At 40.8% G+C, this 19,319-nt stretch overlaps 3 protein-coding genes across 5 annotated transcripts in view; all 3 read left to right on the top strand.

Moving 5' to 3' along the window:
- The window catches only part of ndrg3a (ndrg family member 3a), a 29,460-nt gene extending 24,151 nt beyond the window's left edge, over positions 1-5,309 (top strand). For 2 of the 3 annotated variants that reach the window (XM_026347444.1, XM_026347446.1), the window contains 10 exons: positions 296-382; positions 1,147-1,203; positions 1,580-1,683; positions 1,837-1,902; positions 1,986-2,037; positions 2,149-2,196; positions 2,282-2,317; positions 2,412-2,463; positions 3,665-3,703; positions 4,221-5,309. In XM_026347444.1, the coding sequence (XP_026203229.1) occupies positions 296-382; positions 1,147-1,203; positions 1,580-1,683; positions 1,837-1,902; positions 1,986-2,037; positions 2,149-2,196; positions 2,282-2,317; positions 2,412-2,463; positions 3,665-3,703; positions 4,221-4,393 (714 nt within the window). In that variant the 3' untranslated portion in view covers positions 4,394-5,309. The remainder of the gene's footprint in view (positions 1-295; positions 383-1,146; positions 1,204-1,579; positions 1,684-1,836; positions 1,903-1,985; positions 2,038-2,148; positions 2,197-2,281; positions 2,318-2,411; positions 2,464-3,664; positions 3,704-4,220) is intronic. The other variant, XM_026347445.1, reaches the window with a different exon arrangement.
- A 1,650-nt stretch (positions 5,310-6,959) lies between these two features.
- On the top strand, positions 6,960-10,279 carry LOC113153710 (src-like-adapter 2). The gene is made up of 8 exons (XM_026347448.1): positions 6,960-7,171; positions 7,731-7,839; positions 7,949-8,048; positions 8,136-8,222; positions 8,592-8,695; positions 8,803-8,955; positions 9,044-9,173; positions 9,696-10,279. The coding sequence occupies exons 2-8, from the start codon at positions 7,770-7,772 to the stop codon at positions 9,817-9,819; spliced, it is 768 nt and encodes a 255-aa protein (XP_026203233.1). The 5' UTR covers positions 6,960-7,171; positions 7,731-7,769; the 3' UTR covers positions 9,820-10,279.
- Positions 10,280-10,416: 137 nt separating this feature from the next.
- trpc4apa (transient receptor potential cation channel, subfamily C, member 4 associated protein a) lies at positions 10,417-19,087 on the top strand. Its single transcript, XM_026349222.1, has 18 exons — positions 10,417-10,564; positions 12,963-13,091; positions 13,199-13,315; positions 13,459-13,516; positions 13,634-13,689; positions 13,838-13,966; positions 14,645-14,846; positions 14,928-15,113; positions 15,205-15,347; positions 15,450-15,581; positions 15,672-15,730; positions 15,816-16,001; positions 16,138-16,228; positions 16,342-16,482; positions 17,057-17,168; positions 17,494-17,606; positions 17,814-18,020; positions 18,610-19,087. Exons 1-18 carry the CDS (start codon positions 10,439-10,441, stop codon positions 18,745-18,747), a joined length of 2,325 nt encoding a protein of 774 aa, XP_026205007.1. The 5' UTR covers positions 10,417-10,438; the 3' UTR covers positions 18,748-19,087.
- The last annotated feature ends 232 nt before the right edge of the window (positions 19,088-19,319 follow it).

Below are 19,319 nucleotides of genomic sequence, written 5' to 3'. Positions count from 1 at the left end.
GAGCGTTGTTGTGTTTTTTATCCTTTTCCACCAGTGCTGGGGTGATAGGTAACGTCAAAATTAGATTAAATTAGAAACGCTACTCCTACGATTTATTTTGTTTACTGGCTGAACGGATGCTCATTTTAAACCATGCTGTACATTTAAACGAGGGAAAACAAATACATTTATTATCAAAATCTTACTACACCACAACACAAAAAATACAAGAAAACATCAGTGTGGAAAAAAAGCATACTTTTAAGTCTCTCAAGTCTTCTATTATCAAAAGTGACATGTCTCCTTCTTTTCCCAGCTGAACAACCCAACCCTGGTGGAGGGGCTCGTTCTGATCAACGTTGACCCATGTGCTGAAGGCTGGATTGACTGGGCAGCTTCAAAGGTCGGTATTACCACTGCACCATAAGCCATGAAAGTCATCAGTTCTCTCTGCAACACGTTAGGTTTTCTCAAATAATTTGTCTTTGTCTTTTCAGTTTACTTTACAGCTTTTCGTTTGGTTAACGTTAAAGAACCTGCAAGCAAGACATGAAGATAGTTAATCACTTTAGAAACGTGATATACGTGAAAGTATTTCTGTTTGAAAGTGGTTCAGTTCAGTTCAGTTCAGTTCAGTTGTTGGATTTAGCATTAAAACCCAGACAGGGGCTCTGATCTTGTTTTAATTTGATCATTCCTACTGTTTCAGGGTTAAGCACATGTCAAAGTTAATCAAATAGGATTTTAAAGAACAGGCTTGTCGGAACAGCAGAACAACTTGTTCTTCTTATATATTAGTTTAGTTTTGATGGAAACATTGGCAGCGAGTGCATGATCCGTCACAACGCCATATTAGTTCATGATAACGAAGAGAGTACAAGATTGTTAAGGAAGAATATTCATTGCTGCATTAGCATTACACACAGATAAAAATCTGCTCTCACTTGATGATCTATTCTTCAGCTTTTTTGCAGCTTTTCTCTCAGTGGTAGCAGACAGAGAAACGAAGGTTATACAGTAAAATCAAAATCAAAATCTAAAAATATTATCGAATCTACCAGTACATACACTACATGTAGATGTGGGCACCGCCATGTTCCAAGTAATTCATAAAAGTCAGCACCTGTCTGCGTTTTATGTTGACCTGTCTTTTTCTCTTGTGTACAGCTGTCTGGATGGACCAGTAATTTGGTGGATATCGTCATGGCTCACCACTTCAGCACCGTGAGTTTCTTTTGCAGCACAGTATTACTCATCCTGTGCTGTTTCATAGAGTTGTTGACCTTTTTCATTGAGTGCGAAATGTAACTGAACCTCAGGAGGCTTTTTTTAATTTCCCTTGATACCTTTGCTTCACCTCGTTCTTATAACGACATTGACATTTACTAATTATTCTATTTCTGTCTTCCTGGATACATCAAATGCCAGATTGTGACATGTAGATTACAGACTCAGTTTAATAGCTGACAGCGTGAAACTAAGCATAGTGAATACACAGATCCCACAGCTTGTCTGCGTGACTAAAGCAACTTACAAACACATTTGTGTGGACTTGCCTCTTTTCCTATTTGGATCAGTTTAACTCTTTTATTTTCACCAGGACGAGCTGACAGAGAACCAGGAATTGATCCAGACCTACCGTCTCCACATTGCTCAAGACATTAACCAGGATAATCTGGCTCTCTTTTGTGGCTCCTACCAATAGTATGATACTGGACATTTTTTATTCTGTTGTGTTCTTAACATTTGTGAGTGCAGCTGAGGCATTTAAATTCTTCAGCCAGACCCAAATAGAAGCAATATATCAGAAACTGCAAAGAACAAGGGTGTAATATTAAATTTGTCTCCCTGCACCAGCCGTCGGGACCTGGAGATCGAGCGGCCAATTGTAGGTCTTAATGAGGACACAGTCAACACACTAACGTAGGTTTGGAGACTAGGGCGACACAGATAATCGTTACATGTATGCAGTTACACCATTTGATATGTCCTCTGTTCTCATTCAGGTGCCCTGCTTTACTGGTGGTTGGTGACACATCACCAGCTGTGGAGGCAGTGGTGAGTTTCATCTCAGTTGGTCTCAGCAACTTAAGAAGATTCAGGGAGGATTTGTTACAACAATAATTTCTCCTTTTTGGGCTCAGTAAAAATCTCTCTTCGATGTTTCAGGTGGAGTGTAATTCCAGGTTAAATCCAACCAAGACCACACTGCTAAAGGTGATGTTTTTTGCAATGAAATACATAGCCCATTCATATACTATTGACAAAAGACATTTTAATGAGTCTGATAATATTCTCTCAGATGGCTGATTGTGGAGGCTTGCCCCAGGTTGTTCAGGTGGGTGTTTGTTTTTAGAGAAACACTTTCATGTCATTTAGCAATATTCTTGTCTATATCTTGACTAAAAACTTGATCCTTTATCCTATTACAGCCAGGGAAACTTGCCGAGGCCTTCAAGTACTTTGTTCAGGGGATGGGCTACAGTAAGTAAACATGCTGACGTCTTAACACAATTTGAGAGTAGAAACAACTTAGGTTATTATCAAACTGGTTCAAACTGGGCGACTCAGTACTCAGTGTCCACACATTGTTTACAGACTTGCACCTCTTTGGGGTGACGTGTTTGTGGTCAAGTTTTGGCTGTGTTCGCTCTTAAATTTCCTGTTGATACGTGCAGTCAAAGTTATTTAAATCTGGCTCTTTTTTCACTGCAACTTCTATGAGCTGTTGAGACACACTGCTGTGGATGAGGTCTGTAGTGTAGCCAGCAGTGCATGGGAGTTTATTGTCAGCCTGGTCGCATAGGAACAGTCTGTGCGACTATGTGGATGCTAATGTCACTTTTCTCTCTGCTCTTTGCAGTGTGTGGCACCCACAACCCTCAGTAGGTGAGGTGCAAGTGCTTGTAGCATGACTGAAATGACAGCAGCACTCGAAGTACGCTGCACTGAAAGTCATTTCCTGTTCAGAGTGGGCGTTATAAAAAAAAAAAAAAACTCAGTTTTTTTGCCTGGTGTGCTTTTCTTTTCTACCCAGAACTGTTTAATGATGCAGTCTCTTTGTGGAAAGACTCAAAGTGCATACTTAAACAGCCCTCCAGGTTTTTACAGTCATTCATCTACAAAGAAAAAAACAAAAACATTTCTGTCAGAAACGCTGACTTGAAGCGCACCAACCTGTTCCCTGGATGGATGAAGTCGTGAAAGTATGTTTGCTTGCTCTGGCCACACAGATGACCCTTGTCTGTGTGTGTTTTTGCTATGCTAATTCTCTTGCTCTCTCCCGTTCCCAAACCCTTCACTGTGGGAGGCACTCTCGGGTGCATTTAGTATGTCAGTGCCTCAGTTTTGCTTTAAAGGCCACCAAGTGCCCTGCTGAGTAAATGCCACTGCAGGATTAGAACAGATTAAAAAGAGTATTTTCACACAGGGAATGTGTGGAAAATCTTAACACCTCAGCATGTTTCTGAAAGCTGCTTTTCCCTCATTAACACACTGCCAGAGTGTGAAACGTGAAAGGGAAACAGCCAAAGAATACAGGATGTATAAAGGTTTGTTTGCACATACACCATGGTTTCTTACCTGTTGCTGATAAACAACGGAAGGTCGGATAAAGCCACGGAAGAGCTATCATTTCAACATTTCTCTCTTTCTCCTTCTTTCTTTCTTCATTTATTGCTTACAGTTCCCTATGTTCTTCTCAGTCACCTGAGCAACGAATCAGGTACCAGGTTCTTAAGCAGCTGCCAGACTAGAAGGTGTTGAACTCCATGGCCTTAATTCCACTATAGTGGAAAAATGTCATTGTATGCAAAAATTCTCATGTGATCACAGCTTAGTGTGGTGGATACACTCAGTATTACACACTGTGAGATTGTTTTTGCATACTTTGACACACATTCATCTCCCTGTAGGACTTTAGTTTCTCCCATTAGCATGGATTCTGTCCTCCGTGTCCCATTTTGTTGCATGATCTGCTGGTGTTGCTTCCTGTCACTTGAGTTGAATTGTAACTGCTGCATTACTTATGAAAATAATTTTCTTCAGTGGACACGTGCAATAATTTTTCTGTCACCGATTTGTTTTGTCAGTTGTTGTTTTTTTTCCATTTGTTTAGTCTTCATATTTGAGATTTGTTTGCATGGTCAGCACTTTTGTTCTTACATTCAGCTGTGTAAGTGTTCACTGCACTGACTACGTGTGCTGTGCGAGTGGAATACTAATGCGTTTCTCTGTTTCAGTGCCGTCAGCAGGAATGACTCGTCTGGCTCGCTCACGCACCACCTCCTCCTCCAGCATCACCTCCATGGACAGCAGTCGCAGTCGCAACAACCTCAACAGTGTGCTGGAGGGCAGTGCAACTGGGGCCCTGGACAGCCAGGCCAGACCCCAGACCATGGAAGTCTCCTGCTAAACCACACCCCGTCCTCTGCACCACTCTATAGTAACTTATGTGCCCTTCCTCTTCCCCTCTCTCTGTCTCTGATCCTGCTCCTGAGCAACTGAACACCAGGAGGATCTGTAATGAACTATGTGATTAGAAAAAAGGATGTAATACATATATTAACAGATGCATATTATTAAATATTACAGTAAGTCACAAGTCACATTCCTACCAGAAACCAGAACTACATTAAGATGTATGTTCAAACCGTGTTGTCGACTCAACTGTTCAACCTCACCTTATTGTATTTATTATTTTCATATTTGTTTTAAATGTCTTCATACTGACCTTTTTTTTCCCCATTGAATTGTATGGCACAACATTTTTACTGTTTTAACTTATCACGTCTGTTGTGAACTTTGAACATGTAAATTGATTGTGATTCATTGTCTTTTGTTCGTTCTCATTGTCAAACTTACTGCAATGCAACTTAGTCACAAAATGTGTAGAGGATCACTAAACCTACTGTAGCTTACACAGTAGAGGACTGCAGTCTGCATTTAAACTGATGCTGGGTAAGGTGATGTGGAACATGGACGAATCACTGCGTACTGTAGCACACTAAAAAAAACTAAACTAATGCAGTGGGGAACATGACAGAACATCCAGTATTAAAGTCTAGTGTACCAGTGAGGTCACTGTCCCTCTACATCCATTCATTTTTGTTCCTATTAAACTCACCATCTCCTTTTTTGCTTTTTGCTTTGTGTTGATGTTTTTGTTCAGTTGAATAGATCACTCAGTAATGTGTTAACAACCTTTAACAAGTGGATTCTGGTAAGAAAAGTGTGAGCCCCCTTTCACTGAGGGGCGCAGTGGTGCTTCTCACTGTCTGCTGATTCAACTCATTTATATTACTACCGAATAAAGCTACTGTACAACATGAGAGCATGTCCATTGTGTGTGTTTATCATTAGAATTGCAGAACATTTCTGCCACAAATGGCAAGTATTTATAGGACTAAAATAAAAGAGAAAGTGCATTTCATGTGTCTGAGTTCTTGTAGTGTTCAGTGTGTCTTAGTGGAAAAGTGAGGTGACTGTGGTGACTTAGTTTCCAACCACACTTGTTCTTATTTCCTCACTCAGTGATAACAGTTGTCACAGACGAAGCGTCCTATATTTAGCACATTAAAAGAACAACAATTCTCAGCTGCTTTGCAATGAGGTTGACATCAAAACTGAAAAGATGTAAAGAATGTCACAGGAAAACTCTGTGCTAAATGGTAATCTGATGTTCATATCAGGCTTGTTTCATCGATATGCGCTCTCCACTGTGAGCCACTTCAGTGTAATTTTCCTCAGTCGAAATCAAATAAACAGTACAGTGCAATGGTAACAGCTCAGCAGAAAATGTTTTCTTAAATATGTGTAGTTTATGTTTATTCACCAGCCCTGTCTGTGTCAGCCCTATGATGGACTGCTGACCCTTTAGTGGAAAAGCAGTTAGGAAAATAGATGAATGGATGCAGTATTTAAGGTCTTGTGTCCAGCCTATGTGCACTAAAATCCTTATAATAAATCACCTTTACCAAGAACTTGCATACCAATTAGAAGTGTCATATTAATTAATGAGCTTACTGAGAAAACCATTCAAAAGAGACACCCTGCTGTGGTGTGGAATGATTGTATCTTTGATTTAAAAAAAAAAAAGAATGTTTCTGTCACAGGCAGATCTGAATGATTGAGCACAAATCTGTCCTGTTCTGGAAATGATACTTTTAGTTTCCATTCACAGTACTGTTTTTTGGCTTCTTAACAAACACAAAGTGGAGGAGATATAACAACATTTGTGTGGGTTTATATCTATCTGGGCAGAGACTGAGCCATGAACTCAAACCAGTATCACCATCCCTGATGCACACAAACGATTATGTGTCGCTTATGCCCGCGCAGTAAACAAACTGTTAACATTTTAACTTCATGCGCACAAAGTGTTCTTATTGTTTCGCTGCTGCTCTGTTGGAGTGACCCGTCGTGTCATGTCAGCATTATGGAGGAACTTGTGATTGCTGAGAAACCAAGGCAGGAGTAGGCTGGCAGAGGAACCTTTGTCATGTTTCTGCAGAGCTTTGACTCTTATCTGATGTCAACCTCAATGGCAACATTTTAAGGCAAATGAGAATAACTGAATGTAACTGAGTGCAATGGGCTGACATGGAAATGTGGTAAATGTTTTCCCTACACAACACTTCACAGTACAGCTGCAAAATGCATTCACTGAAACCTTTTTTTTTCTTTTTTACAAAGTGTCAATGTGAAATGAGTGATGTCACTAATTTACCTCACCAGATAACACCACGGCGTGCATGTTTGTGTGCGTGTAAACTCTGCTTACGTAGACGTGCAGTTCATTCCGTAAACAAGTGATGCACAATTAGCTCCAATTATTTTTTTGAAGAAACAGCCTGCATCAGAGAGATCAACAAATCTGTTCTGAGTCAGGACATCAAGGTCTTGAGCGTCACAGGAAGCTGCAGCAGGGTGACATACATAAAGACCATACAGGAAGCCTTGTCTCTTTAGTCAGCCCCCACCATAAACAGCTGCAAAAACAGCTACCTTCATGAGAACAGACAGGAGTAGGGAGACACGGTCATTCTGGTTGATCAGCAAGCCTGAGGAGCAGCAGGCGCGCATTGTTCATCAAGAAGACTTGGAATTTACTAACGCTCTGAGGAGGCTCTAGCTCACTACTTTTGGAGAATATTATTTCTGTGCAGCACTCTTAATTCAGATATTGAAGGAGGTGAGTATGTCACTAGCGTGGATGAAGGGAGTTTTGCTTGAAGGAAGTTTTGCCTTTGTTTTTTTCTTCCTTCTTTTTGTTGACTTTTCCTTAATGCTATTTATAAGGGAAAACCCATTACCTCATCACTTGTAGTATATGAAATAACAATTTGTAAGTCATTTAGGAAAAAATTACAGTTTAGAGTGTGTTTTTAGATTATTTGAGTTTTACTAACTTGCTGTTAGAAGCACGGTAGTTTGCATCAATAAAATCCCTAAATCTAATCATTCCTTTATTATATATTTCACATACGAAGTAGACTTGATTCCTTACTAACAGGTTGCATGGAAATTTAACACAGGATATCAGCATCTCTGTTGTGGTTAGACACCTTCCTGTATCATCAAGGTATTGTTACCAGGTTAGAAATCGTGTGCAGCGATATCTAAACTGTCCGGCTGCTGCAACAGCTACAAGAATAATGTCATTCTGAACATGTCATTGAAGGCTTTTAGAGCTTTACCATTTTCTAAATATGCTCCCTGTCTCAAGCTTTTATTCTGTCTGCTTCTTTCAGCTGTAAGAACCGTTTCGAATCAGCGAGAAGTCCTAAAACATGGGCATCTGCCAATGTTGCCAATCAAACCGCACGATCCTTGAAAATCTACCTGAACCTGCCCCCCAATGTAGGTTCAATCTTAAAAACGTCAACACACAAAATAAAAATGAGAAAAAAAGAGAGTGTAACATGTCGAACTTGGCTTGTTATATTCATCTGTTTCTTTCTCTCTGCAGCCCAACAGGAATGCGTGATTGTATCACTCTATAACTACCCATCCTTTGGCCACACAGAATTAACCATGTGCATTGGGGAAAGACTCGCCATCATATCAGAGTATGTCATGCAGCTCGTATTACACCTTCACCCTTGTCTTCACCTTGACAGATACAAATGGTCACGACTGTTGATTTTCTCCAACAGTGATGGTGATTTTGTGATGGTGAGATCCACAACCACAGGCTGGGAGAGCTACATTCCCACCAACTACACCGCCAAGGTCACACACAGGTACGTTCGGGTCATGGGTGTACGTGTCAAGACGTCTCTCTCCGAGCTACGTGTGAGAGAAAGCAGAGGAGTTGTGAACAAGTGAAACGAAAAGGCGGGGAGTTCCCTTGCATGTGGGAGGAGTCTCTGTGTAGGTGAATTTTACCTCAGTGGAGACAGAGGAGCAAGACTTTTATTCTCTCCAGCGGCATGACGTCAGCCTCTGCCTCCCGCAGTTTCACTCCTCCTACAAGTGGGGAATGTTCTCTGATGTTGTTCCAGTGGATTTTCCAAAACTAAACACACAAGACAAAAATACATATCTTGACTATTGTCCTGTTGTCCCACTAGTCTAAATGTCTTCTGTGTTTTCACTCTATTCTGTTTCAGGTGGCTGTTCACAGGCATCACCAGGTACAAAGCGGTGGAGCTGCTGATGCTGCCTACTAACCAGACTGGAGCCTTCCTGATCCGAGAGTCGGAGACAAGCAGAGGTTAGAGGCTCATTGCTTCCTTTTTCTTTGTCCTTTTGATACTCAACAAGTTCAATTATTAGAACATTTATTAAGAGCCGTGGTTTAACTGCTGTGTCTGTCTATAGATTGTTACTCCCTTTCTGTCCTGAAGAGAAGCAACGCTTCGTACCTGGACTGTGTAAAGCACTACCGCATCTCTATCCTCCAAAACGGCTGGGTCTACATATCTCCAAGACTTACCTTCCCCTCCCTACATGACCTTGTGGAACACTATTCAGGTTTGTTACCGAGGCTGTAATGCAGTTTTCTCACCTCAGCGTACCAAACCCTAACTGACTAATACTGCAATGTTTGCTTCTTTTACAGAGTTTGCAGATGGACTGATCTGTCGACTGACAGTGCCTTGCTTCATCCACGGTTTAGACAATGCAACAGAGGCCATGCCTATACCCACAACAATCAGGAGGTCTACCATGAACTGGAAGGACATTAGCAGGTGTGGCAGACTCTTCTACCAATGGCTACCACAAGATGTCACTAGTACTGGGTGCAGAGTGTAGCATGAACCCCTGGTGGTGCCCTACAGTTGTAAATTTAATTAATATATCCACTCTTTGTGAAGCTTATCATTTTCAGTTTTTGTTGACACTGTGTCAGAAAGGTGTTGATTCAGCTCTCGAAAAATGTGTGATTCAGTGTTGAGTAAACGGAGCGAGAAGAGTGTGTATACAACACCAACAGATAAGACTGTAGTTGCACTGGGTATCTGCCAGGTTTGTGTGTTGGTAAGTGTGTAAGTTTAGAACACGATGTCCCTGGAAATGAGCACTGGTCTTCATCCATTATACATAAAGGTTGAAAAGGGTAGCCTAAAAATAGATTAGAATGACTGAATCCAGTGCAGCTTCAGTCGCACGTTAAAACAGACACTGCATCCATGTTTAGGACATTTGCACGTTTGTGAAATTATAACCATTACTGTAAACGTTTAACTTAGAGCTTTCGATGTCCTCTCCAGGTCAGTGATCTTCAGGAGGAAGAGAACAGAGTCAGACAACTCTTTGGTGAGCGAAGGTCTGAGGGAGGCCATCACCTCCTACCTCCAAATGACAGAAGGCAATGATCACAGCTGGGACACTTGAGGAATCAGTTGAGGATCCGTCTAAAAGACTGAAGTCGGACAGACAGAAAAAAGTCATATATAGTCCTGTCTTATCTGCAGTTTAGGCAAGCGAGTGGAAGACGCTGTCTGCATGCCCATATGTAGTCTTTGTACACCGCCCTAGAGTGGCAGGAGGGTTGAGACACTACAATGCTTGCAGCTGTGACATACTTTAACCAGCAAGAGACTGCTTTTGTGTCCAAAGGGACAGAATTTGGAGCTGTTGAGCTTAAAAAAACTGGAAGTCAGTGAGGCCCTTGTTCTCACTTGATTTCAAAAGTTGAATGTATCTCTTAATTTATAACCTCACGTGTACATGCTTTTGAATGTAACATCATCTAAGCCTATTATGTGTTAATTATATTGTGATATGATCGTTATCATGGTTGTGTTATTGGAATCCAATAAAATATGTTGACTCAGAAATATAAGCATTTTAAGCACAAAGCGAGCCCCTGTTGTACTTTCTTTGAATAACAATGTGTGCTGTCATCAAAGAAACGACTGCACAGCGCGCTCCCGCCAGCAGGTGCCGCTTTTATCCCGTTCACTGAGCCACCACTTCCTGCACCAACAGTTCAGTCCAGGAAGAAGAAATAATGGCGACGCTTCTGGGGTCCGAGTCCCCTTGTACTGGAGGAAAACGAAGAAATTGCAACAGCAATATTGTCACTAAGTTAACGGCCGGTAAAATTAGAGGCCAGGGTTTCAGTCGAGGGACACAGGTAAGACAAACGGCGCATGTTTGGCCAGTAAAAACATCCGAAAGTTGGTCGAGTGAGACCAGGGACTTGCGCTTGGAATGTAGCCTGAATATGAAGACGTTGTCCTGGAGACTTGAGTGGAGCTGTACTCGGCCTTGTTTGGCTTTACAGCTAGCCACGACACGGGCTATGGGGTATTTTAAGGGAAACGCACATTCATCTTTGACGCCGTTGTGTTTTAGATACGATTAGCTCGCTGACAGGCCAAATCACAACAGCACTAACGTTACAAAAAGTGAATGGGGCTAGCTGTGTTAGCTTCGACTGGGTCTTTTGTTGTTAGCTCCACTTTAGCTCAGCATCACAATTCAGGTTAGCTACGATATAAACATACTTGAAACTGGACGTTTGATAGTATGTTGCTGATTATATTATGCGCTGTAGTGTATGTGTCACTAAAGAGCCAGTATGTCACTGTAGGAAGCGCTTATATCACATAATAAACCACAGAAAGGTTTACTAATGTTAGCTGTCGGGTAACGTCAGCTAGCTAACGCTAAGCCAGCTGAACAGCTCAGGTGATTACGTAACGACACACTAACCACAATAACTATCGTTTCCATAAATGGATACGCCAGAACAGCTGTTTGGAAAAGTTAATATTAGCAACTTCATTTTTATTTCCGCAAAAGCAAGCATTTAGACGGTGTTTGTAACTTCCGAGAACATTTGTTCGGTTAGTTTTGAGTATAATGTTGTTCACGTCAGCTGTTCTGATATTGTCCACTGTTCATCCACTTTGGCGTCGCTTCTGTCTGGACGTTTAGCCACCGTAAATCTGCTCCACTTTTCCACATTCCACATGTGATTATTATGCATTTCATTAAAAAGAGCCATCGTTAGACCTGAGTGAGCTTCTAGTTCTGGTCATACTGGTTTCTAGGTCCGCTAAAGACACCTAGGTAGGGAGTTCAGTTGGGTTGATAGTGAATGGTAACAGGAGTATTGTTGTTGAGCGTTTTTTGTTTCTTACGTGAAGCAAAAGTGCTCTATATATACATTTCTTATTTTATTATTATTATCATACTAGTTACCCAAAGAGAGGAATTATAAACTAAATAATTGGTTACAAAATACTTCCCCTTTGCAGAATAATACAGTGTAATATTCGTTTTATGTGTAAATGCACAGTTCAGCTTGTTTATTATCTGCTTCTACTATGCAGACTTTGCATTTATGTCTTTGTCACAGCCAGACAAAAAATGTTTATATGCATTTACCATTCCTAGAGTTAGTAAATCCATTAGGTGAGTAGAAATTGCTCTACTCTGTCTTTCCAAAACAGTCAGTTCAGGACGCCCCACAAAATTTGATTCTAAATGAGAAATACCCGTCACAATGCAACACACCTTGATAAGGTCTCTCTGCTGGTATCCAGTATGCTGTTGTGTTCACAAGGTTTGTGCTGCACAGTATTGCTGAGCTTCTCTATATATTTGCACTCGCTGATAATGAATGAAGTTGGGACTCTCGTCTTGTGGTTTAAGTTTTTACAGCAATTGCCTGTAATAAAATCTGCTGAAGACTGATTTTATTTTCAGTTGTCCTTGTTGCAGTAGCCTACTGAGACACATAATGTGTGGCTTAACTGTGAACTTAAAATGGCACTTGGTTTTCTGGTGTTTTTCATAAATTGATCATGAAATGTGATCTGATTGTCACCAAAGTCACAAATATTAACAAACACTATATTTCTAAGCTGGTTAAACGCCATCATGATCTTTCATGTTTTTATTATGTTGTTTTGTATGTTTAATGAATTTGCCATTAAACATACAGAGTGATGGATGAAAAAGTTGGTTTGCAGTTATCTGGTTTGCAAACACATATCAAAACGTCATCACTATGGTGAAACATAGTGGAGGAAGCAGCCTTTGCAGCCTCAGAACCTGGACAAGCTGAGGCTCAAATAAGTTGGGAGAAGAAGTAGGACATGAGGAACTAAACATCCAGCCATCCAACTCAGCCTAATAGCGATGCTGTGGAATTACTTTAGGACAGCCATTCACACTAGACGTCCTTAGAATATGTCTGAACTGAAACAGTTCTCTGAGGAACAATGGTCCAAAATCTTCCTGGATATTGTGCAGGACTAATCCACAGCTACAGAAAGTGTTTGAGGTTATTGCTGCCAAAGGTGGCTCAACCAGTTATTTAAAGACTGTTGCCATTATTATTTCAAACAGCACTCTGTATGTTTAATAAACGCGCTCAGTGAAGACCAGATCACATTTCATGACCAATTCATACGCAAAACCAGTAAAATTGCAAACGGTGACATTTCTCTTTTTCTTGCAACTTTATGTTGTTCAATGTTTATTTTGCAGTATTTAAGCTTGCCTCTGTTTGTGTTTTGTAGCTCCCAGGAGGCCTGCTCCAGGAGAGAGATAAACGAGCCAAGTGGCATGGCATCCCTACTCTGCTTCAGAAGCTTTATGAAAGCAGCCATCCCAACAGTGACCTCTCCCATGCTCACAGCTTTCTTAAGGTAGTTACTTAACACTAGTCCATCCAAGAATGAGACTGCTGGCTTAATGAATGTTTCACTTTGGAGCACTGGGATAAAAATTACATATTAACAATGGTTTTTGTCAGGTATTATCATCACAACTCTCCATGGAGGCCATGTCTTTTGTCACAGAGGACAGAAAGACTGCTCAGGAATCCACCTTTCCCAACACATACACCTTTGACCTCTTTGGTGGAGTTGATGTAAGTTGGACTTTCCATTTCTTCACTCAGAAAAATTACGCTTGTTACCTCTGGAGAATCGACTGTTCATGTGTATAATACAACTCATACTGCGACATTGTAGAAACAAAAAAACTGAATGATTGTTTCCTGTTTCCCTGTAGCTGCTTGTGGAGATCCTGATGAGACCCACACTAACTATGCAGAAGAAAAAACCTAAAAGTAAGTAGGAATCTACTTTTATTGGGAAGTTAACTGAATATCTTTCTGTGAAAATATTTGACCTGAATTTTATGACATGCTGTGACAATTAGACTATGTCTATGTTTTCTGTTACAGTGAATGATGATTTGGTCAAGGACTGCCTTAGTGTTCTCTACAACTGTTGTATATGTGTAAGTGTCCTATTATATCTTATACATATCAGAGAAATGTCAGAGGTGCATTTTACCTTGCCTTAACAGGATTGTAACTAGAATTTGTTAGCACTTGCAGTAGTGTTGTACTGTTTCTTACAGTTGCACATTTTCTTCTTTCAATTAGACGGAGGGGGTCACAAAGAGTCTGGCAGCGAGGGATGACTTTGTTCTTTTTCTCTTCACTCTAATGACCAACAAGAAGACTTTCTTACAGACTGCCACCCTAATTGAAGATATTCTTGGAGTCAAAAAGGTAAGAGTTTGAAATTAAACATAGTTTAGGACCATGTTGACCGCAGAGTTAAAAAGGCCACAAAAGGATTTAAAACGGCAACATTTGGAAAGCCAGCAGTTATCTGTACCTCCTGTAATTAATTGTTGATCTAATTTTTTTCGCTGGAAATACTAGCAATTATCAACTAGCAAAGCCATGTTTTCATAAACCTAAACCAACAGTAGATAATTTAGTGTACATAAATATAGACCCTCTTTGTGACCATTTTAAGTATACTGTTCAAGAGCTACATTACCTTTGCTGTCCCAGCGAGGTTAAAGTTCTCAGGGAAGTTGGGGTATTTGCAGCATGTGGTTTTGGAACCTCGCCCTGAGCATTTGCTGATATTTTAGATCCAAATATTTTAAAACGCCACAGGGAATTTCCACTAGCCAAAAAAATTAAAGTTGCTACAGTCATGATGTGAGAAAGATATATTAAGGTACCTTAGTAAGACTAAGGTATTGACTACCTTAGTAGACACTAAGACAAAAGTTAACTTTTTTATATTAAAATATTGCTTTGGAATTTGTTTATAAATTGTCGTCTGTTTTAGCTAATTCAGTCGGGGTCAATCTATAACCTTGTTAAGTTAGTGAATGTTGCACGTTTCCATTCCATCAGTTTGGCAAATGTTCAGGTTATTGCAATTTTCAGGAGATGATTCAGCTGGATGGCATCCCTAACCTGTCAAGTCTGGTCCAGAGCTTTGACCAGCAACAACTGGCCAACTTTTGCCGCATCCTGTCTGCCACCATCTCAGAACCTGATGTGGGAAATGATGACAAGCACACCTTGTTAGCCAAAAATGCCCATCAGAAACGCAATGCTAGCCCTTCACGGGCTGAGGTCAATCAGGGTAAGCTGTCATACAGTAACTATAATCTTTGTAATAGAATTGGTCAAATTGATCAATTCTTGTCATATTCTTTTCCAAAAGTAACCCTGCTGAACATCCCAGGCTTCATTGAGCGGCTTTGTAAGCTAGCAACTAGAAAAGTTTCTGAGGCCACAGGAGCCAACTTCCTGCAGGAGCTGGAAGACTGGTACACTTGGTTGGACAATGCTCTAGTGCTGGACGCCCTCATGCAAATGGCGTCAGAGGAGGCTGAACAGAGCAGTACAGGTAAAACAAGAGGCACATGTTCCGCCTGTTTCTCATCGCTCTTAAATCCTGTGTACTTTGGTTAAAATAGAATTGTTTTCCTTGCACCCAGAGTCATCAGATGAAAGTTCTCTAGCCACCAGCCCTTTAAGACATCGCCTGCCCCAGTCAATGAAGATTGTTCATGAGATCATGTATAAAGTGGAAGTGCTCTATGTGCTATGTGTCCTTCTCATGGGTCGACAGAGGAATCAGGTACTAAGCACCACATCTTCCCACTTAAAGCTGGAGTGTTGTTTCTTAGTTAGATAGTTAAACTGTATCTGTCGCTGACCACTGTATACTGTCATTGCACAGGTCCACAAGATGCTGGCTGAATTTCGTCTCATCCCAGGGCTCAATAACCTGTTTGACAAGCTCATCTGGAGGAAATACACAGCTTCAAATCATGTGGTGCACGGGCAGAATGAGAACTGCGACTGTAGTCCAGTATGAACCTTTAGCACAGCACTGAATTTGGAAACAGGCTTTTTAAAAGTTTTAACAAAACAACTAACACTTTTTATTCTCATCATGCAGGAAATATCCTTTAAAATCCAGTTCTTACGCCTACTCCAGAGTTTTAGTGATCATCATGAGTAAGTAGTTCTTAATATAATTTTCTTTGGACCACCACCTTTTAAAGCTATGCTAGCTTTTTACAGCCCAGTGCTTGTCTTTCAGGAACAAGTACCTATTGCTGAATAGCCAGGAACTGAATGAACTCAGTGCCATATCCATGAAAGCTAACATCCCTGAAGTGGAGGCTCTGGTCAACACGGACAGAAGTCTGGTATGTGATGGGAAGAAGGGCCTACTCACACGCCTCCTCACTGTCATGAAGAGGGAGCCTCCAGACTCGTCCTTCAGGTCAGTATTGTGTTGGTCAAAGATTAAGACACCGGAGACACAGATGTTGATGTTTTAATTTTGGAGCACCAACCTTTTAGTGCTGTTTTTGCTCTGCTTTTTATTGCTTTGCTAACTGTTCCTGTTGTGTACGTAGATTCTGGCAGGCAAGAGCTGTGGAAAGTTTTCTCAGAGGAGCCACCTCCTATGCAGACCAAATGTTCCTCCTAAAGAGGGGACTACTAGAGGTAAAACTACAGCCACAGATGTTTTTCTCATTATCAATGAAGACACAGATCTCTAAAAGATTTTGACTTCTCCATGGGTGCTCACTTCCTTTTACGCTTGTCCTTTGTGGTAGCACATCCTGTTCTGCATCATAGATAGTGGCTGTACATCAAGAGATGTCCTACAGAGCTACTTTGATCTGCTGGGAGAGCTCATGAAATTCAACATTGATGCCTTCAAAAGATTCAACAAATATGTCAACACTCCAGAAAAGGTATAAGTGTACACTTTTATATGCCTTGAAAAATTTGTTTTTTACAGACACCAAATCCAAAGTGCACATGTGATACTGTTCGCTTAATTGTTTAGCCTGTGGTTCCGATTTTCAGCTGTATTTCCTGTGGTATGGAAATTTTTACTCAGTAGACTGTTGGGTGGACTTGTTATGGTCACTTTTCTGATGATCATTGCTTGCTAAACTGTGAGGCGATACAGAGAGATCATCAGAGATATCATGCAGGCAAAAAAAAATTAGGCTAGATAATAATTGTATGGAACAAATATTTGATTTAGGATTTCATTCAACACGCCTGAAATTACGATGTGTCAATAAAGGAAGAGCTTTACTTAGCCCTAAATGGCAATTTCAGTATTTGTAGAGATCAGCCACAAGAAGCTAATATTTGTGCAAGCACTTAAGATATGCAAAACAGTGTGAACAACAAAGTGTCGGTACAAATGGCAACATGTCCAGTATGGCAGTCATTGAGTGACATTATGCTAAGCTTGTGCCTGAGCTTGTGTTTTCCATGAACAGCAGTGTCTAATGCAGTTTTCTTCTCTTCTAGTTTCAGACCTTTTTGACACAGATCAACAGCTCTCTGGTGGACTCTAACATGCTGGTGCGCTGCATCGTCCTTTCATTGGACCGCTTTGAGAGCCTGACTGAAGATGTCAAAGGTAGATATTTACAAGGCAAAGAAAGTTGAAGTTTCCGTTACAAAAATACATTTCCTATTGTGCATTGATGGCTGTTTTTGTTCTTTTTTAGGTTGTTAGCGTTAAATGTTTCTCACATTTTGCCAAATGATTGTTGCTTTTTGAGAGTGCAGTGGACATGACATGTTTTAGCAATCAACAGATTTTACAAAATGTTTTCAAATTGACAGGCAACCCATGTCAGTGAAACATAAAGCATAGAAAAAGAAGTTCCTCCTGATTGAAGACTACAAATAAAAGGAGCATGTTTCAACCACTGATTTTCTTTTTTTTGTGTGTCTCACAGTGGTAGAGGTACTTTCTGAGTGCTGCCTTCTGTCCTACATGGCTAGAGTTGAGAACAGGCTGTCCTTCCTCTTCCGACTGATTAACATCATCAACGTACAGACTCTCACGCAGGTCTCGTTTCATTTTCACTTTGTCACTTTTTTAGAGAAACTCTGATAGCTCTAGAATAAGAGTTCCTAGTTTTACTAATATAACCAGATAAACTAAAGATCATTTTAGTGTAAACATACAGTAATATTGTTGTTGTAATGTTATTTTATGATGCAAAACTCAAATTTTATTCCTTTTTCTAACCATCCCATCCCTTTAACTCTGCAGGAGAATGTGAGTTGTTTAAACACCAGTTTGGTGATCTTGATGCTAGCCAGAAGAAAGGCTAAACTGCCTTTCTACCTCAACGCCCTGCGGGAGAAGGAGTATGCCGAAAAGTACCCAGGCTGCCTGCTCAACAACTTCCACAACTTACTGCGCTTCTGGCAGCGCCACTACCTCAACAAGGACAAAGATAGCACCTGTCTGGAGAATGTGAGTAGATCACACTGTTTCCTGCTTGCAGTCAAAACGTGTAAATATCTATATTTTACTCAAGACCACAACAGCTGCACAAGCAGCAGGTGAGCATCTGCCCTCTACTGTTTACATTTAATGTTTTTTTTCTGCCTCATGTATAAGTCATATATATGCATGTCAGGAAAAGAACTTCAATGTGCATGTTATAAAGTAAGTGCTGAAAAACAAACCTGTACAACTGGTTTAGACGCCAACATTTAGTTAAAATTGACAGGTGATTTTAAAATTGCATTCAGAAGAAAATAAACTTACAGCTTCAATTGATGTGCACAGAGCAGCATTTAGCAGCTTTGCAGCTTTTTAGTGAAAGCTGCTGTAGTGCCGATATTGTGTTGTTACTTGTTCTGCTGCCATAAAGTGCCCAAAGATTTAATACAAATAATTGGCTGCTCACTGTAGCTACATTTAACACAGCTAAACATGGTGCCGTTAGCACATACAGCCTTCTAACTTAGTCAGATACTGTGGTTAGCTAGTCAGTTAATAGTGTCAACAAGCAGTAAATCCAAAGGAGCTCTAACTCCTCTCTGGTTTTCCCCCTCAGAGCTCCTGTATCCCATTTAGCTACTGGAAGGAGACGGTGTCAGTGCTTCTGGGCTCAGACAGGACTTCTCTTTGTGCCATAGCAAGTTACATTGATGAGCCCTTCATGGATCTAGACAGAGACCTGCTGGAAGACTGACCTTCAGTGTGTGCACTTGTTGCTCGGGTGGTAGGACAGGGAAGAGGGTCACAGGGAGCATGGACACCTAAAGCTGGTGATGACTGAGCTGAGCCATCCAGGTGACTGACTGCGTCCTGGATGTAAAGACTCACCTGTTTGCTGTCTGTACCTTTAGCATGGAGACTGTCATCCCAGAAGTGGGGGGAACATTAGGCTGTCGTCTTCTAAGTTATTCCTCTTCTTCAAAGAAAACCTCCTCTCCCCAGATTGCTCACATCGTATGACGGACAACTTAGGGACCTTGGTTGTTTGCTTTAGGTGAAATTTAAATAGAACATTTTATATAACCTATACAAAATTCTATGAAAAAATATGTATGATTCAACAAATTATATGTTAGGGGGGGAAAAAAGAGATACTTTTCACATTGACTTGGTTTGAAAATGGCCACAGTTTACACTGACACTCAGATGTGCAGGCCAGCGGTTCATCACAGGGTTGCTAGGAGTCAGCAGCCTCACTCTCCCACTACCTACACGTTCTCTGTTGACTCCATGCCACTCCACTGCCTGACCTGTAGGGGGAACTGG

The sequence above is a fragment of the Anabas testudineus genome, chromosome 5, assembly GCF_900324465.2.
Source record: "Anabas testudineus chromosome 5, fAnaTes1.2, whole genome shotgun sequence".
Lineage (NCBI taxonomy): Eukaryota > Metazoa > Chordata > Actinopteri > Anabantiformes > Anabantidae > Anabas > Anabas testudineus.
The sequence above is the reverse complement of the archived record's forward strand: the minus strand, read 5'-3'. Positions and strand labels throughout refer to the sequence as shown.